Source organism: Sus scrofa, chromosome 17 (assembly GCF_000003025.6).
Source record: "Sus scrofa isolate TJ Tabasco breed Duroc chromosome 17, Sscrofa11.1, whole genome shotgun sequence".
In the NCBI taxonomy this organism is placed as follows: Eukaryota; Metazoa; Chordata; class Mammalia; order Artiodactyla; family Suidae; genus Sus; species Sus scrofa.
In genome coordinates this window covers 61,706,927-61,724,218 of record NC_010459.5, presented here as the reverse complement: position 1 = coordinate 61,724,218, position 17,292 = coordinate 61,706,927, and the positions used below count along the sequence as shown (strand labels likewise).

Here is a 17,292-nt window from a genome sequence, read left to right as displayed (position 1 = left end):
TTCTCACCGTTTTGGATTTTGTCCCAAGAACGTTTGACGGGAGCGTGTGCGCTCTGTCGGGCGTGGCTTTTTACGTGAACAGCCGCTCTGTTCTTGATTTGGGGCGCCTTCCGGGAACAGTGTGTTCAGTCTTTCTGACCATGCGTTTGCCAGATCCTCCTCGCCGCTTCTTGGTTTTAGCTTTTGGCCGTCGAGGCCGTACTTATCCTGCTCGCAGGGCTTTGAACTCGCTGCGTCTCTTGGGGGCCGGTGCCTCCTCTCAGCACGCAGCCACCGCCTCGTCTCCACCGAGCCCGGGTCCTCAGCCACGCTCCCTCGTCCGTCCCTTCCTTTCTGCCCGAGTGGTTGGTTCAAGGTGCATATTCTCTCAGGAGGATGTGACTGGGTTCTCCTTCGAGGGTCAAGCCGCCCCCTTTGGGTCTGTCCCTCGAGCGGAGCCGTGGCCTGGCCGAGGGCCGGGCTGCTGGTGGTCTGGGGTCGCCCCTGCCCTGATGGCATCAGCTCTTCCTTCTGCTCAAGTTTTTCCTGTGCTCACGGTGCCGGGTGGCCCAGCAGAGTGTGCTGGTGTGTGCACGGCCTTCTCGGAGCGCCTGCAGGCTCTCGTCCTGGCGCCCGCTCTGGCCCGGGGTCCCCCTAACGCCGTGCAGCGCGCCCAGCGCTTCCTGCCACTCAGCCGCGGAAACCGCAGCGAGGTATCCTCCGCGCATCCGCCCAGACGCTTGGCGCTGTCTCCCTCGCCAGCCCAGAGCTGCTTGGACGGAGCGCGGCCTTCTCTTCCCCTTGGCACGTGTTGTTTCTGCATTTTCTCTGGTCGAGTCAGCACCGGCCACTGACGCGGAGCCCCACTGCAGACGGCTCCCCATGGTCCCGGCCTCTCGCGAGCCACCGTTGTCCTCAACACCGGCTTTCCTGTCTTGGGATTTTTTTTTTTTTTTTTTTTTTTTTGGCTTTTCAGGGCCGCATCCGCAGCACATGGAGGTTCCCAGGCTAGGGGTTGAATCGCCAGCCTACACCACAGCCACAGCCACGCCGGATCCAAGCCGCATCTGCAACCTACGCCACAGCTCACGGCAACGCCGGATCCGTAACCCACTGAGCGAGACCAGGGATCGAACCCGCGTCCTCATGAATGCTAGTCGGGTTCATGAACCGCTCAGCCGCGACGGGAACTCCTGTTGGGATTTTTAGATTCTTTTTCATTCTTCATGGGTGTACAGACGGGAGCTGGGGGAGGGCAGATCTCCGTGGGGAAGGCTGGGGTCCGCAGGGCCTCTGAGACCCCCACCCCCACCCCCACCCCCCAGACTGTGACTGCAGCGCAGCCGGGACCCAGGGCAACGCCTGCCGGAAGGACCCGCGGGCGGGACGCTGCGTGTGCAAACCCAATTTCCAGGGCGCCCACTGTGAGCTCTGCGCCCCCGGCTTCTACGGCCCCGGCTGCCAACGTGAGTCCCGCCTGGTCCCGCCCCCGCCCGTCCCCGCGAGGGTCCCGGCCCCTCTGACCGCAGCTCCTCCCCGCAGCGTGCCAGTGTTCCAGCCCCGGAGTGGTGGACGGAACCTGCGACCGAGACTCGGGCCAGTGCACGTGCCGAGCAGGCTTCGAGGGGACCGCGTGTGACCGCTGTGCTCCTGGCTACTTCCACTTCCCCCTCTGCCAGCGTGAGCAAGGCCTCCCCGGTGGGCAGGGTGGGCGTGGGACCCCGGCCGTGGCCTGCCCGGCTCAGGGACCCCGTGTGCTTCTTGGCCCCCGCAGTGTGTGGCTGCAGCCCCGCAGGAACTCTGCCTGAGGGCTGTGACGAGGCTGGCCGCTGCCCCTGCCGGCCTGAGTTTGACGGGCCCCGATGTGACCGCTGCCGCCAGGGCCATCACGGCTACCCTGACTGCCATGGTGAGCAGTGGGCTGGGGTGGGGTCCGCGCCGGGTGGGGGGCCACACCCTCAGGTGCCTGAACCCGAGTCCTTTGCAGCCTGCGCCTGTGACCCCCGGGGCGCCCTGGACCAGCTCTGTGGCGCCGGTGGGTTGTGCCGCTGCCGCCCCGGCTATGCAGGTGCCACCTGCCAGGAGTGCAGCCCCGGTTTCCACGGCTTCCCCGACTGTGCCCGTGAGTGCCTTGTGGGGGCAGGAGGGTGGCGACCCCACCACGTGCTCGTGCCCATACCCTGTCCCCGCCCCCAGCCTGCCACTGCTCCGCCGAAGGCTCCCTGCACTCAGCCTGCGACCCCCGGAGCGGTCAGTGCAGCTGCCGCCCCCGAGTGACGGGGCTGCGGTGTGACTCGTGTGAGCCCGGCGCCTACAACTTCCCCCACTGCGAAGGTGAGGCCGGCGCCGTGCGTGTGCCCTGTGCTGCGTGGCCCCGTGATCGTCCCTGTGCTGCGTGCTCGCGCGCGTGCATGCACGGGGATCACTCCCTACGTTCCCGCGAGTGTCCGTGCGCCGCTACCCGTGGCTCGAACGTGCTGTGTTCGTGGGCCTTGTGCACGCGTGTGCACACATGACTGTTCACACGCATGTCTGTGTGTGTGTGCTCATGGTACGTTCATAGCCTTGTGCTGGATGGTGCGGCAGCACACGCCCTCGGCCCCGGGGACCAGGGCAGGGAGGCACACGTAATTTCACGCCTGTTCCCATGTGTGGGACGTGTGTGTGCTGCCTCCCAGGGAGCCTCGGGTCCTGGCAGGGCCTAGGGAAGCCCTTGGCCATCCGGGTCCGTGACCGCCTAGTGACTGGGGCCTGGTCATCTCTCTGCAGCTGGCTCCTGCCACCCCGCCGGCCTGATCCCGGCCGATCGCGTCCTTCCTGAGGTGAGCCCAGGGCAGCCCTCTGGGTCCAAGGCCACCACCTCCCGAGAGGCCACCGCGTCTTCTACTGCTCGGTTGCCACGGCAACCTCAGGGCCCACTCGTTCCCCCGGCTGGTCCTCTGTCCCCACTGCAGGGTCATGCCAGAGAAGAGACAGGGCTCCAGGGCTGAGGGCTTGTGGGTAGGAGGACAAGGACCTACTCTGGGGAGTTCCCGTCCTGGCGCAGTGGTTAACGAATCCGACTAGGAACCATGAGGTTGCGGGTTCGGTCCCTGCCCTTGCTCAGTGGGTTAACGATCCGGCGTGGCTGTGAGCTGTGGTGTAGGTCGCAGACGCGGCTCGGATCCTGCATTGCTGTGGCGGCTCTGGAGTAGGCTGGTGGCTACAGCTCCGATTGGACCCCTAGCCTGGGAACCTCCATATGCCGCGAGAGCAGCCCAAGAAATAGCAAAAAGAAAGAAAAGAAAAGAAAAAAAAAAAAAAAAAAAAAGGACCCACTCTGACCCTCCCTGTCATCCCCCCCCCGGGCACAGGCCCCCTGTTTGTGCCGGGCTCACGTGGAAGGGCCGAGCTGCGATCGCTGCAAAGCCGGCTTCTGGGGGCTGAGTCCCAGCAACCCCGAGGGCTGCACCCGTGAGTCTTCTCTGCGTTGGTATTGGGGTGCTGGGGGATCCCGGGTGGTGGGCAGGTGAAGGTTGGCCCCATAGCGTCTGAAGTCAGGGGAGTCCGGGCCCTCCTGCCCCTCCCTGGCTCTCAGGCCTGCTCTGCCCCTCCCCCAGGCTGCAGCTGTGACCCCAGGGGCACCCTGGGCGGAGCTGCTGAGTGCCAGCCGGTGAGTCTGAGGGCAAAGGTGGGGGGGGCATGGGAGCAGCGTGCAGGGACCCTCCCCTATCTGGTCCCACCTTCTTTCTCGGCCCCCAGGGCAACGGCCAGTGCTTCTGCAAGCCCCATGTGTGCGGCCAGACCTGCTCTGCCTGCAAGGAGGGCTTCTTCGGGCTGGACCAGGCTGACTACTTTGGCTGTCGTGGTCAGTGCCCACTTGGCCCTTGGACCATGTCCTGGGGGAGGCCAAGGCCCAGAGAGAGTCGGATGGGGCAAGGACCCAGCAGAGGGGAGCCACAGGAGAGAGGAGGCAGTTTGTGCTCCTTCCCCCCATCCGTGTCCCTGGCAGGCATCACTAATCAATCCCAGTGCCCTTGCCCCAAAGCCCCAGGCACCCCCAGCCGCAGGTGAAGTTGGCTTCCCAGTCTGTGCTGCGCTGGATGGAGGGTGCATGGAGCAGAGCCCTGAGCCGGGGGCGGTGGGAGGAGCACCCAGGCCGGGTGGGGCGGGGGCTGGGCTGCACTGACCCTGCTCTGTCCTGTGCCAGGCTGCCGGTGCGACGTGGGCGGTGCCCTGGGCCAGGGCTGTGAGCTGAGGACTGGCGCCTGCCTGTGCCGCCCCAACACCCAGGGCCCCACCTGCAGCGAGTGCGTGCCCCCACCCTGGCTGGGCGGGGGGAGGTGGGGGGCAGCAGTTGTCACTGGACTTCTCCCTGGGGACTGCCCTGCCCAGACTGTGTCACGGCCACTCTGACTGCCCTTGCCGTGGCCAGGCCGGCTCGGGGCCACTACCTCCCCGACCTGCACCACCTGCGCCTGGAGCTGGAGGAGGCGGCGACGCCCGAGGGCCACGCCGTGCGCTTCGGCTTTAACCCCCTGGAGTTCGAGGGCTTCAGCTGGAGGGGCTATGCGCAGATGACACCCATCCAGGTGGGTGCCGTGCTCCCCGACCCCGGCCCGGCTCAGAGTTCCCGGCGTGGCAGGCAGGGTGGGTGGCAGGCAGGCCCCCAGGTCACGGGGCTAGACTGGAGACGGCCAGGGAGGGGCAGCCCCGACCTTCCACGCGCACCCCACCCCAGCCCAGGATCGTGGCACGGCTGAATGTGACCTCCCCTGACCTCTTCCGACTTGTCTTCCGATACGTGAACCGCGGGCCCACGGGCGTGAGCGGGCGGGTCTCCGTGCGAGACCAGGGCAAGTTTGCCACCTGCACCAACTGTGAGTGCGGGGTTTGGCGGGGGGCGGGGCGTGGAAGGTCCACCCCACAGCCCCCTGCCCACGGCTCCCCATCCCCCTCATGCCCCTTCCCACCCCACCTCCATCACTCAGCCCCTGCCTCGCCCCCATGCATGAGGGGGGCCCTGGGGGAGGCGTAGCCTGGGGTGGCGTGCCCATGTCCAGGAGGTCACTGTCCCTGCCCCCAGGCACAGAGCAGAGCCAGCCCGTGGCCTTCCCACCCAGCACGGAGCCCGCCTTCGTCACCGTGCCCCAGAGGGGCTTCGGGGAGCCTTTTGTGCTGAACCCTGGCACCTGGGCCCTGCTGGTGGAAGCCGAAGGGGTGCTCCTGGTGAGATGGGGTTGAGCGGGATGGGGCAGGCCCTGGGCTGGGGCCGGGGCTGGGGCCAGGACGTCTAACCCCCACTCCACCCCGCCCCACCCGCCAGGACTACGTGGTCCTGCTGCCCAGCGCCTACTACGAGGCGGCCCTCCTGCAGCTGCGGGTGACCGAGCCCTGCACGTTCCGGCCCACTGCCCAGCGCTCCGGGGAGAAGTGAGGGCTGGGGCGGGGGCAGGGGTGGGGGCCGGTCTGACCCTCATGGCGCTCCGGCCGCCTGCCAACCACGGTCTGTGCGCCCCCACCCAGCTGCCTCCTCTACACCCACCTGCCCTTGGACGGCTTCCCTTCGGCCGCTGGGCCCGAGGCCCTGTGTCGCCATGACAACAGCCTCCCCCGGCCCTGCCCCACGGAGCAGCTCGGGCCCTCGCATCCGCCGCTGGTTGCTTGCCAGGGCACAGACGTGCGTGTCCCCGGGACCCCGTGGGGGCAGGCAGGGTCGGGACCTGGGGAGGTGTGACGTGGGCAGAACATGGTCACTGGAGCGAGTGCTCAAGGCCAGCTCGAGGGCCTCGTCTGTAAATGGGGTCCCAGTGGCCCAGCCCTCCAGCTGGCTGGGAGGAGGTGTCGGGTCCCTGGTTCGCTTTGGGTACCCGGCGCTCTGTGGCGATGAGGCCACAGGTGGGCAGGGGAGGCTGCGTGGCTGCAAGAAAAGCACCCTGAGCAGCAGGCTGGCGAGGTGCACAGGCCCTGAGCCCGGGGGAGAGGCTGTGCGGGCAGAGGGTGCGAGGACCATTCCAGGAGCACCAGGTTCTCCAGGTGGGGGCCGGGGCCGGGCCTCCCATCGCCCTGTCCCCCCAGGTGGATGTCCAGCTTCAGGTGGCAGTGCCGCAGCCAGGCCGCTACGCCCTGGTGGTGGAGTACGTCAACGAGGACGGCCGCCAGGAGGTGGACGTGGCTGTGCACAGCCCCCAGCAGGCCCTCCAGCGGGGGTCCCTCACCCTCCACCCCTGCCCGTACAGGTGTGTGGGCGGAGGCTTCAAGTCTGGGGGCGGGGTGGGAGGGCTCGGGGTCCCAGGGCTGCCTGCTGACCACCCGCCCCATCCCCAGCACCCTGTGCCGGGGCGCTGCCATGGACGACCAGCGCCACCTGGCGGTCTTCCTCCTGGACACAGAGGCCAGCGTCCGGCTCATGGCTGAGCAGGCCCGCTTCTTCCTGGTGAGGCCCCGCCCCTCACCTGCACACGAGGGGGCGGGCTGGGCGGGACTTGCCCCGGGCTCAGGTCTTTGCAGCGTCTTTAGACAGTCACAGAGCGTGTGATGCGCTCCGTGTCGGAGGTTAGGGCGGGCCGGGATGGGGCTCTTCCAGCACCCCCCTCACCTGCAGGAGCTTTGCCCTGTGGGTGTAAAATGCACATTTGTAAGTAATGCCCACGCCACGTCAGGGGAACTCTGACGCGTTGAAGTCAAAGTAGAAAGAAATAGCCATCTTAGTGAAAGGCCGCTTGTTGGTCTAATTTACAAAAACAACACCGTGCGAGCAGGGCCCCTCCTGTGGGTCCTGTAGCTTGGAATTCACTGGCGTCATGAACTCGCTTCTGTGTCAGCCTCACAGGGTTGAAAATTAAATCCCAAGACTAAACGCATGCAGACCTGTTTTGTAATCGCTGAACTCTGTGCAATATTAACCTGGTTCCGATGCCCAGAACCCGGCATACGTGGTAAAGGGGTGTGACAGGTGATGTTTGTTCTCATCAGAGGATTATACAGCCTCTCCACGTTGTGTCTCCTAGGCCTTTAAAACTTCTATCAGAGTAACGTATGCCTGCATTTTTTTTTTTTTTTTTTTTTTTTTTTTTTTTTTTTTGGCTTCTTAGGGCTGCGCCTGCAGCGTATGGATGTTCCCAGGCTAGGGGTCAAATCGGAGCCGTAGCTTCTGGCTTATGCCACAGCCACAGCAACACTGGGTCGGAGCCGCATCTGCAAACTATACCACAGCTCATGGCAACATAGGATCCTTAACCCACTGAGCAAGGCCAGGGATCGAACCTGTGTCCTCACGTGCTGGTCAGATTTGTTTCCGCTGCCATGACGGGAACTCCCGTGCCTGCGTTTTTATAAAAAGCATCAAACATTGAATGGCACAGCAAGTTAAGGATCAGGCGTTGTCATTGTAGCAGCTCGGGGTTGCTGCTTTCTGGGGCACAGGTTCAATCCCTGAGCTGGGAATTTCTACATGCCACGAGTGAAGCCAAAAAAAAAATACTGAATTGCGACAAAAAACGTGATCCTCTGTCCCATCTGTCACGTCTCCTCGTTCCACTCTCCAGCCCATTCCCTCCAGGTCGCGGAGTGACACCGTAACACGAATTACGTTGCTTTCCCTGGTTTCTCGGTGTCAGACCCCCTCAGGCGCACACAGCACTGCAACTGGGGACTAGGTCATGTTGGGTTTTTTTTAACTTTCCATGGAGCTGTACCCACAGTGCACAGCCCGGCGCGTTCCTCCCACCTGCCTGGAGCTGGGTTAGGCAGTGACATGGCTCCACCCCAGACGCCCCTCGGGCCCCCAGGGCAGCCCTCTCCGGACATGGGCAGCTCCGCCTAGTTTGCCTGTTCTGGAACTTTCCGTAGCCAGGGTCACACAGGTGTTCTTTCTGATGCTTTTGCCGATGCCATTTCGGGGGTGGATGGTGCTGTCCCCAGGGTCACACAGGTGTTCTTTCTGATGCTTTTGCCGATGCCATTTCGGGGGTGGATGGTGCTGTCCCCGTGGTCACGCGGCACTGTGTTCACTGTAGGGTTTTTGGGACGTGCCGTGGTGGCGTGTGACCAAATTTGTCACACGTGTTCCTGCACGGTGGCAGCTGGCTCAGGGCAGAGATGCCTGCTGAGCTCCTGCCTGGGCCGGTCCCACCCCTGTAACCACAGAGGGTGGTGGGTGCACGGTGGGAGAAGGAGCCTGGGGGAGCCGGCAGGTGCTCTAGGACCTCAAAACCATAGGCACGGGCCGGGTGTGTGCAGCCGGAGGAGGCGGGTGGAGTGGGAGTTGGGGGTGTGGTGTGAAGCGCAGGACCAGGCTGGGTGTGGGTGTGGACGGGCTTGGCCTGCCCTCTGCATGCACACCTGTCCCCTGCCTGCAGCACAGCGTCACCCTGGTGCCCGTGGAGACGTTCAGCGCGGAGTTCCTGGAGCCCCGCGTCCACTGCATCAGCACCCACGGCACCTTCGGCCCCAGCAGGTAGTGGGGCTGGGAGGGCCCGGAGCGGTTGCCAAGGCCCCACCCGGGACCCAGGGACTCACCCCTGCGCCCCCCACCCCCAGCACCGCCTGCCTGCCCTCCCGCTTCCCGAAGCCGCCCCAGCCCATCGTGCTCAGGGACTGCCAGGTGCTGCCGCTGCCGCCGGGCGTCCCGCTGACCCAGGCGCAGGAGGTCACCCCCGCCGCGCCCCCCTCCGGGCCCCAGCCTCGGCCCCCCACCGCCGTGGACCCTGAGGCCGAGCCCACCCTGCTGCGCCAGCCCCAGGTGAGGGCCCAGGGGCACGGGGTGGGGCTGGCTCTGCCCCCGGCCCCCAGCGTCCCCGCAGCCCCGCCCGCTCACCGCAGCCCCTCCCGCAGGGCGCCGTGGTCTTCGCCACCCACGTGCCCGCGCTGGGCCGCTACGCCTTCCTGTTGCACGGCTACCAGCCGGCGCACCCCGCCTTCGCCGTGGACGTGCTCATCAGCGGGGGCCGCGTCTGGCAGGGTGAGCAGCCGCAGCGGCGCGGGAGGGCCGGGCCCCGGGCCGCGGCCCTGGGGGTCTCATCCACGCCCCCCCCCACCCCCGTGTGAGACCACGCGCGACGTGGCTGCACAACTCCCGTTGGCTGGCTGCGAGTGACGGCCCTGCCCCGTCCTGCCCGTGGTTCAGGAGGTGCCTCGGGTTCGCAGACCCCGCTCCTCACGTGTGTCGTGACCCAGACGCCCCGTCCCCCGCTCGGTGATCGAGGGCTCGCTGCGGCGCCCGTGTCCCCACGTGTCTGTCTCACTCTGCTCCGCCGAGCCCAGGGACCCACGCCCTGTGGGCCGTCGTGTGTGACCACGGCTGGTGGATGTAGCGGGAGGGGCCACGGGCGGGTCACACAGTCCAGGTCATCTTCACGGGGGCGGGCTCCTCGGGGGCCGGTGCTGCCCGCAGGCACCCCCTGCTCCCTGGCCTTGGCCTCCCAGCCTCGTCCCTGGAGGCCATGGGACAGTGGGGCCTGTGGGGGGGTACTGACCTGCCTCTCCCCGTCTCCAGGCCACGCCAACGCCAGCTTCTGCCCACACGGCTACGGCTGCCGCACCCTGGTGGTGTGTGAGGGCCAGACTGTCCTGGACGTGACCGACGGCGAGCTCACCGTGACCGTGCGTGTGCCCGAGGGCCGCTGGCTCTGGCTGGTGAGTCCCGAGACTGGTGTCCCTGTGTGGGGGCGTCCTGCACCTGCTCGGGGCCCAGTTGCCTGCACCCCACCCCCAGTCACCGCCAGAGCGTGTGCTCAGCCTGCTGTGGCCCAGCCCTGTGCCGGGACCGGGAGCAGCAGCCTCTGGGGTCCCCCAGGCCCATCACACGAGGCTTCTGAAGGGCACCAGGAGCCAAGATGTTGCCCATCAGCTCTTGGGGCCCTGCTGGTCAGAGTGGCCTTCCTGGAGGAGGCGGGGCCCGGAAGGATGGAGAGAGGCATTGGCGGAAAGGGAGGGCCCCAGGGGGCCAGGCCACCCCCTCATGCTTCCCAGGTTCCACTGGGTCGCAGGGGCCAGCCTTCCCTCTGGGTCCCCGATGCTGTACCTGCTGGGGCCCAGACCAGGCTGTGATGCTGCCCTGCCATCTTAGCTGCCCGGCTGGCCCCTGACCAGTCGCAGGAAGGCCCTGGTGACAGGCCCCTGCCAGCAGGTCCTGGCACCTTCACCCCGGGCTCTTGGCTGGGCCCGAGGGAAGGTGACCGGGCCCTGACACTCTAGGACTACGTGCTGGTGGTTCCCGAGGATGCCTTCAGCGCCAGCTTCCTCCAGGAGGAGCCTCTGGACAAATCCTACGACTTCATCAGCCAGTGCGCCAGCCATGGTTACCACATCAGGTGGGCCAGGCTCGGGGCTGGCGGGGTGGGGGGCTGGGGGCAGGGGGCAGGCCGGGCTCGGGGCTGGCGGGGTGGGGGGCCGGGCGGGTCAACTCACACCTGCCCCTCACCCCAGCCCCACCAGCTCGTCCTCGTTCTGCCGCAATGCCGCCACCTCCCTGTCTCTCTTCTACAACAATGGGGCTCGGCCATGTGGCTGCCATGAAGTGGGCTCCACGGGCCCCACGTGTCAGCCCTTTGGGGGTCAGTGTCCCTGCCGTGCCCATGTCATCGGCCGTGACTGCTCCCGCTGCGCCACTGGCTACTGGGGCTTCCCCAGCTGCAGGCGTGAGTACCCCAGTCCACAGGAGCACCCATGGGGGCCTGATCCCGCGTGGCCCCCCAGGAAGGAGTGGTCAGCATGCCTGGGAGCCCGGAGGCCCAGCCTTGCCGCCTCTGTCTCTGGGACCCCAGGCCTTGCAGGCTTGTCCAGAAGGTTTTGGAGACTCTTCAGCACAGCAGTTCTGACCCACTGACCCCACACAGAGGCCCTGCCCGGAGCTGAGGGCCTAGAACTGGGTGGTCAAGCCGGGGTAGGGTGGGTGTCGCAGCCCTCACCCCCAAGGGCAGTATCCCGGTGGCTCCGTAAGGTCCCCTGACTGGGGCCTGTCCCTCCTCCCTAAGCCTGTGAGTGCAGCGGCCGTCTCTGTGACGAGCTCACGGGCCAGTGCGTCTGCCCCCCACGCACCATCCCGCCCGACTGCATCGTCTGCCAGCCCCAGACCTTCGGCTGCCACCCCTTAGTCGGCTGTGAGGAGTGTAACTGCTCGGGACCCGGTGTCCAGGAGCTCACGGACCCCACCTGTGACGTGGACAGTGGCCAGTGCAGGTGAGAACAGGGCTGGGAGCCCCTTTGGCCTCGGGGTCCTGGTCAGGATGCGTTTCCACCTGCCAGCACGCGCGGAGCCCACATGCCCGTTGGCTCTCCCTGGGCTCCCTGCAGTTCTGGGCGGAGAGGGGCTGGCGCCACCTGGGTGGGGGGCACATTGGGTCTCTCACTTGGCTGAGAGCCCAGCCAGCTTCTGAACCCTGCGGCAGGTGCAGACCCAATGTGGCCGGACGCCGCTGCGACACCTGTGCCCCCGGGTTCCATGGCTACCCCAGCTGCCGCTCCTGTGACTGCCACGAGGCTGGCTCTGCGCCTGGGACATGTGACCCCCTCACGGGCCAGTGCTACTGCAAGGTGAGGGCAGTCAGTGGGCCAGGCCTGCCTCCCCTACCCCCGTCTCGACTCACCTTTGCAGAGGTGGTTCATCCTTTTGGGGAGCATGGGGCTTCTCAGAGCCTTTGGGGACGGTCAGGCCATTTGTGGGCTGACGGCCAACACAGACCAGGCCCCCCGGCACACGCTGACTGCCTTGCCCTCCTGCCCCCAGGAGAACGTGCAAGGCCCGAGGTGTGACCAGTGCCGCCTTGGGACCTTCTCCCTGGACGCCGCCAACCCCAAAGGCTGCACCCGCTGCTTCTGCTTCGGGGCCACGGATCGCTGCCAGAGCTCCACCTATACCCGCCGGGAGGTGTGTGGGCAGGACAGGCTGGGATGGGGGGGCGCGTCAGCCCCCAGCCAGTGGGGGCCTGTGACCTGTGAGGGTGTCCCCCTGTGTGACCCACCCGTGTGCCCTGCAGTTTGTGGACATGGAGGGCTGGACGCTGCTGAGCAGTGACCGCCAGGTGGTGCCCCACGAGCTGCAGGCGGAGGCGGCGCTGCTTCGCGCGGACCTGCGGCCCGTGCCCGAGGCCTTCCCCGAGCTGTACTGGCAGGCCCCGCCCTCCTACCTGGGGGACAGGGTGAGCAGCAGGCCGAGCGGCCCCTGGGCGGGCACCTCGAGGTTGACCAGGCCCCCCCGGGAGGCCTGGGGGCGACAGGGAGGAGGCTGGTGTCCGGGGAGGGGTGGGCTCCGTGCGGGTGCCCAGCCCCCAGCCCCAGGGGTGCCTGGACGGGTCTGGCCAGGCCTCATTCCTCTGACTGGCCTCTAGGTGTCGTCCTACGGCGGGACCCTCCGCTACGAACTGCACTCAGAGACGCAGCGGGGGGACGTGTTCATCCCCGTGGAGAGCAGGCCGGACGTGGTGCTGAAGGTGGCCGACGGGGCGGGCTTGGCAGGGGGGGCAGCGGGGGCAGCGGGCAGCCAGGCCTCTGGCCCTCATCCGCCCACCTGCTTCCCCAGGGCAACCAGATGAGCATCACGTTCCTGGAGCCCGTGTACCCAGCACCCGGGCACGTTCACCGAGGGGCGCTGCAGCTGGTGGAGGTGAGTGGTCCCTCCTGGCCCCCGAGGCCGCGTGCCGGCTCCGGGGATGGAGGCCGGGGACCAGGGGCACGAGGCGGGGACACTCGTCGCCACGCCTCTTTTCTGGCTCCGTGTCGGGGTGACGCTCCTGGGCCGCGAGCTGGCTCGCGAGCCCCGATGGTTGAGCTCCGCTGACGCTCCGCCCTGTGGGTCCCTCTGCAACTGCCTGCTGGCGGCTCTGCCTGCCTCTTTTCTGAGTTCCATGTTGAACGTGACACTTGCCCGCGTCCTGACTGCGGGGTAGCAGCTGTTTCTCTCTTAAGCTGTATCCTGACGCACGGCACGTTGTGCATTTAAAATACTCAAATTGAGGAGTTCTCGTTGTGGCTGCGCAATAAGGAATCCAACTAGTAACCACGAGGATGTGGGTTTGACCTCTGGCCTCGCTCAAGGGGGTCAAGGATCGGGCGCTGCCCTGAGCTGTGCTGTAGGTCGCAGGCGCGGCACGGATCCCGCGTGGCTGTGGCTCTGGTGGAGGCCGGTGGCTGAAGCTCTGATTTGACTCCTAGTCTGGGAACTTCCACATGCCACACCTGCAGCCCTAGAAAGACCAAAAAAAAAGAAAACCAGAAAAAAAAAAAAAACCCACAACAAAATCCTCGAGTTGACGGATCCCCGGGTTTTTCATTTGTCGTTAGTCCACTTGTGTCGGAGCTGTTTCTCTCTCAGATGGGAAACCGCTCCCCGCGCCGCCCAGGAGCCCCTTCCCCGCGTGTGATCTGCGCCCCCAGCCGCCACGGGAGGGTCTGCTCTGGGCTCCTGCTGTGCACGTGGTGGGTGGCCTCCCCTGAGGCTCTGTCCTGGCCGCACAGGGGAACTTCAGGCACGTGGAGACGCACAACCCCGTGTCCCGCGAGGAGCTCATGATGGTCTTGGCGGGCCTGGAGCAGCTGCACGTCCGCGCCCTCTTCTCGCAGACCTCCTCGGCCGTCTCCCTGCGCAGGGTGGCGCTGGAGGTGGCCAGCGAGGTGGGCGGGGGGCCTCCGGCCAGCAACGTGGAGCTGTGCATGTGTCCTGCCAGTTACCGTGGGGACTCGTGCCAGGTGAGGCGCGGGGGTGGGCGCCCGGCTGCCAGGGGCTCCCAGGGGTCCGTCTGCCCCATGCACGCACGTCTGCCCCACCCGGAGCATCCCCGCCGGCCCCCCACGCCCATCGCATCCCGCCCACCCTCCTACCTGCTGGGCGTCACCCTCCCTCAGCCCAATCTCCGGTGGCCGCTCGGCCGGCTGTCCGCTGGCCTGTAGTGCCCCCCCGCCATCCTCTGTGCCCTCGGCTGCTCTTCATCTGTCCCCCGCCCGCTGTTCACCCGAGAGCATCCCCCAGCCACCTCCCCCCACCCGCCAGGCGCCCCTCCGCCCGTTGGGACGGGAAGAGGTGTTTGGAGGAGAAGAGAAGCTGGCCCTGTGGGAAGGGCGCGGTCACCTGAGCCAGGCCATCCGTGTGGCATTGTGTGCGGACCCAGTGCCTTGGGCTGGTCAGGGTCAGGACCCTCGAGGGGCTGACCTCTGGGCATGGTGACCTGTGGGCGGGCTCGGCCTCTGGTCCTCATGGCTGTTTCCCGCCCAGGAATGTGCCCCTGGCCATTACCGTGACATCAAAGGTCTCTTCCTGGGTCGCTGCGTCCCCTGTCAGTGCCACGGCCACTCCGACCGCTGCCTCCCTGGCTCGGGCGTCTGCGTGGTGAGTGGGGCCCTGCCGGGGGAGGGGTGGGCACAGCCTCTGGGTTGGTAGTTAATGACTCGCTGAGGTCCCAGGAGGGGAGGTGCCCTGGGCAGGGCTGGGGGGAAGCCGACTCAGTGCTGCTGGTGGGAAGCGAGTGTCCTCCGTGGTGCTCACCTGTCCCCTCTGCCCCAGGGCTGCCAGCACAACACTGAGGGTGACCACTGCGAGCGCTGCCAGGCCGGCTCCGTGCGCAGTGGCACCGAGGACCCCGCAGCCCCCTGCGTCAGCTGCCCCTGCCCCCTGGCCGTGCCTTCCAACAAGTAAGCTGGGCCAGCCCCCGCTCCCAGGTTCCCACCTTTGGCTGGTGGCCAGAGGTCCTTAGGGACCCCAGTGAAATGCCACTGTGCCCTCCCTGGCTGTATCAGCACTGCCCTCTGTGGAGGCTGGGGTGGTGGGGTGGGCTCAGGAAGTGAGGGTCCCTGAGCCCCGACGCCTGGCCCCACCCGAGGACACACGTGCTCCCCTGGAGCACAGGTGTGTGACAGCCACCTCCGTCTTTGCAGTTTCGCCGTGGGCTGCGTCCTGCGAGGTGGCCGCACTCAGTGTCTCTGCAAGCCTGGCTATGCGGGGACCTCCTGCGAGCGGTGAGCGGGGCGGGAGGGGGCCTGAGCGGCAGGTCCGCGTGCAGCCCGGGCAACTGACCCTGCTCTCCTCCAGGTGTGCGCCCGGCTTCTTTGGGAACCCCCTGGTGCTGGGCAGCTCGTGCCAACCCTGTGACTGCAGCGGCAACGGCGACCCCAACATGCTCTTCAGCGACTGCGACCCCCTGACGGGCGCCTGCCGGGGCTGCCTGCGCCACACCACCGGGCCCCGCTGCGAGAGCTGCGCCCCCGGCTTCTACGGCAACGCCCTGCTGCCTGGCAACTGCACCCGTAGGCGGGCAGGGCAGGGCTGGGGGGCTGGGTGTTCCCCAGAGCAGGCCGTGTCCCCTGCTGGCCCCAGGGCTCTGGTCTGGACCCGGGAGGAGCGGGGGAGGCAGGGGAAAGGGCAGGTCTGGGAGCTTCATTTGGGGCGTGGAGACCCCTGTGGAGTTCAGGGAGGGCTTCCAAGGGGTTAGGGTATCGTCACGGTTCCCCCCTTGCAGGGTGTGACTGCTCCCCGTGCGGGACGGAGGCCTGTGACCCCCACAGTGGGCATTGCCTATGCAAGGCGGGTGTGACCGGACCGCGCTGTGACCGCTGTCAGGTAGCACGGCCTAGGAGGGGGCGGGGCCTTGCTGGGGGGCGGGGCCCAGGGCAGGAGGGGCGGGCCCTTGGTGGTGGGGGGCTTCGGGGCTGGGCAGAGCCGTGACCCCACTCTTTGCCGCAGGAAGGACACTTTGGCTTCGAGGGCTGTGAGGGCTGCCGCCCTTGTGCCTGTGGACCAGCCTCCGAGGACTCCGAGTGCCACCCCCAGAGTGGGCAGTGCCCCTGCCGGCCAGGCACTGGGGGGCTCCAGTGCCGCGAGTGTGCCCCCGGCCATTGGGGGCTCCCCGAGCAGGGCTGCAGGCGTGAGTGTGGGTGGTGGGGCGGCGAGTACCCCAGGGCTCCAGGCCAGCCACTCACCCCACCTCTCCCACGCCAGGCTGCCAGTGCCGGGGGGGCCACTGTGACCTGCACACGGGCCGCTGCACCTGCCCCCCTGGGCTCAGTGGGGAGCGCTGTGACACCTGCAGCCATCAGCACCAGGTGCCTGTGCCCGGAGGGCCTGGGGGCCACGGCGGCGTGCACTGCGAAGGTGTGTCTACCCCTGCCCCCAACACACCCAGTTCCACTGGCGGGCGGTGGTCCCGGCTTTTGCCCACCGGGTGCCCCCACACTAATCTCATTTCCAGGGGATCCTGGAGGCCCAGCTCTCCCTCTCAGGTTCCCGAGAGACCCCACACCTGCCCTTGTGTTGACCCCGCGCCCCCAGGCTGACCTCTGGGCACCGAGTGCCTTGTCGCCTTCAGTCCAGCTCCGTGCCCCCGTTCCAGCCCTCTGACCCCCGGTGCCCCATCCCCACGCCACCCCTCTGCCCCGCACCCCCGCCCCTGGCCCCACACCAGCCTTCACCCTGCGCTGACCTGGCCCTGCCCGCAGTGTGTGACCACTGTGTGGTCCTTCTCCTGGACGACCTGGAGCGGGCCGGAGCCCTCCTGCCCGCCATCCGGGAGCAGCTGCGTGGGGTCAACGCCAGCTCCGCCGCCTGGGCCCGGCTGCACAGCCTGGACGCCTCCATCGCCCACCTGCAGGTGCCGCCGGGCCCGGCCCAGTCCCCCTGCCTCCCCGCTCCTGGGTCACGGGCTCTTACCTCCCTTCCTCTCCCCCCAGAGACAGCTCCAGAGCCCCCCGGGCCCCCGCCACGAGACGGCGCAGCAGGTGGATGCACTGGAACAGCAAACCCAGAGCCTCGGGCAGGACACACAGCGGCTGGATGGCCAGGCAGGCCCCTGGGGACCCCTGCCCCTGCCCCGGAACCCCTCCCTCTCAACAGATTCCTCCCCGAGGGGACCCTCCCCAGGGCCCCAGCCTCACCCCAGCCACTGGGCACTGAGGCCTGATGGGTCCTTCTTCCGCAGGCCACAAGGGCCCGAACCCAGGCCAGCCAGCTGCTGGACAGCACCGAGGCCGCTCTGGACAGGGCGCGGACGCTGCTGGCAGCCATCCAGGCGGTGGACCGCACCTTGAGTGGTAGGGGCTGGCCCTCTGGGCTGGGGCGGCCGGGTTGAGCAGGATGCTGTTTGGGCTCGAGCAGGGGCCAGGCCTGCGGGGCTCGGCCTTGAAGCGCGGGCAGGGTGTGGGTGTTTAGACGGAGGTGCTACCTCGGCCGTGCGAGCAGCAGGTCCGAGCCGGGAGGTGCAAGAGGGTTCTTGTGGCCAGAGTGAGAGGAGAGGGCAGGTGGACCCCGCGAGGTGGGCCAGTCCCCTCCGCCCGCAGGCACCCCGCCTCCCCGGGAAGGCCTGTGGGCGAAGGCTTAGTTACAGCCTGAACCGTGTCCCCAAAAAGTCA

The 17,292-nt window shown here is 67.4% G+C and overlaps 1 protein-coding gene across 2 annotated transcripts in view; it reads left to right on the top strand.

Moving 5' to 3' along the window:
* Positions 1-17,292, top strand: part of LAMA5 (laminin subunit alpha 5) — a 49,426-nt gene that overhangs the window by 23,577 nt on the left and 8,557 nt on the right. For both annotated transcript variants that reach the window (XM_021078218.1, XM_021078217.1), the window contains exons 12-51: positions 1,305-1,445; positions 1,522-1,659; positions 1,754-1,888; positions 1,967-2,101; positions 2,176-2,313; positions 2,749-2,801; positions 3,333-3,432; positions 3,579-3,631; positions 3,721-3,826; positions 4,169-4,268; positions 4,394-4,550; positions 4,700-4,838; positions 5,045-5,187; positions 5,285-5,391; positions 5,485-5,638; positions 6,037-6,197; positions 6,286-6,394; positions 8,319-8,416; positions 8,500-8,701; positions 8,794-8,920; positions 9,455-9,594; positions 10,156-10,271; positions 10,387-10,598; positions 10,935-11,139; positions 11,349-11,493; positions 11,687-11,827; positions 11,937-12,098; positions 12,288-12,389; positions 12,479-12,562; positions 13,414-13,644; positions 14,168-14,281; positions 14,456-14,583; positions 14,827-14,907; positions 14,981-15,195; positions 15,408-15,508; positions 15,632-15,812; positions 15,887-16,039; positions 16,384-16,535; positions 16,615-16,725; positions 16,863-16,974. In XM_021078218.1, the coding sequence (XP_020933877.1) occupies positions 1,305-1,445; positions 1,522-1,659; positions 1,754-1,888; positions 1,967-2,101; positions 2,176-2,313; positions 2,749-2,801; positions 3,333-3,432; positions 3,579-3,631; positions 3,721-3,826; positions 4,169-4,268; positions 4,394-4,550; positions 4,700-4,838; positions 5,045-5,187; positions 5,285-5,391; positions 5,485-5,638; positions 6,037-6,197; positions 6,286-6,394; positions 8,319-8,416; positions 8,500-8,701; positions 8,794-8,920; positions 9,455-9,594; positions 10,156-10,271; positions 10,387-10,598; positions 10,935-11,139; positions 11,349-11,493; positions 11,687-11,827; positions 11,937-12,098; positions 12,288-12,389; positions 12,479-12,562; positions 13,414-13,644; positions 14,168-14,281; positions 14,456-14,583; positions 14,827-14,907; positions 14,981-15,195; positions 15,408-15,508; positions 15,632-15,812; positions 15,887-16,039; positions 16,384-16,535; positions 16,615-16,725; positions 16,863-16,974 (5,382 nt within the window). The remainder of the gene's footprint in view (positions 1-1,304; positions 1,446-1,521; positions 1,660-1,753; positions 1,889-1,966; positions 2,102-2,175; positions 2,314-2,748; positions 2,802-3,332; positions 3,433-3,578; positions 3,632-3,720; positions 3,827-4,168; positions 4,269-4,393; positions 4,551-4,699; positions 4,839-5,044; positions 5,188-5,284; positions 5,392-5,484; positions 5,639-6,036; positions 6,198-6,285; positions 6,395-8,318; positions 8,417-8,499; positions 8,702-8,793; positions 8,921-9,454; positions 9,595-10,155; positions 10,272-10,386; positions 10,599-10,934; positions 11,140-11,348; positions 11,494-11,686; positions 11,828-11,936; positions 12,099-12,287; positions 12,390-12,478; positions 12,563-13,413; positions 13,645-14,167; positions 14,282-14,455; positions 14,584-14,826; positions 14,908-14,980; positions 15,196-15,407; positions 15,509-15,631; positions 15,813-15,886; positions 16,040-16,383; positions 16,536-16,614; positions 16,726-16,862; positions 16,975-17,292) is intronic.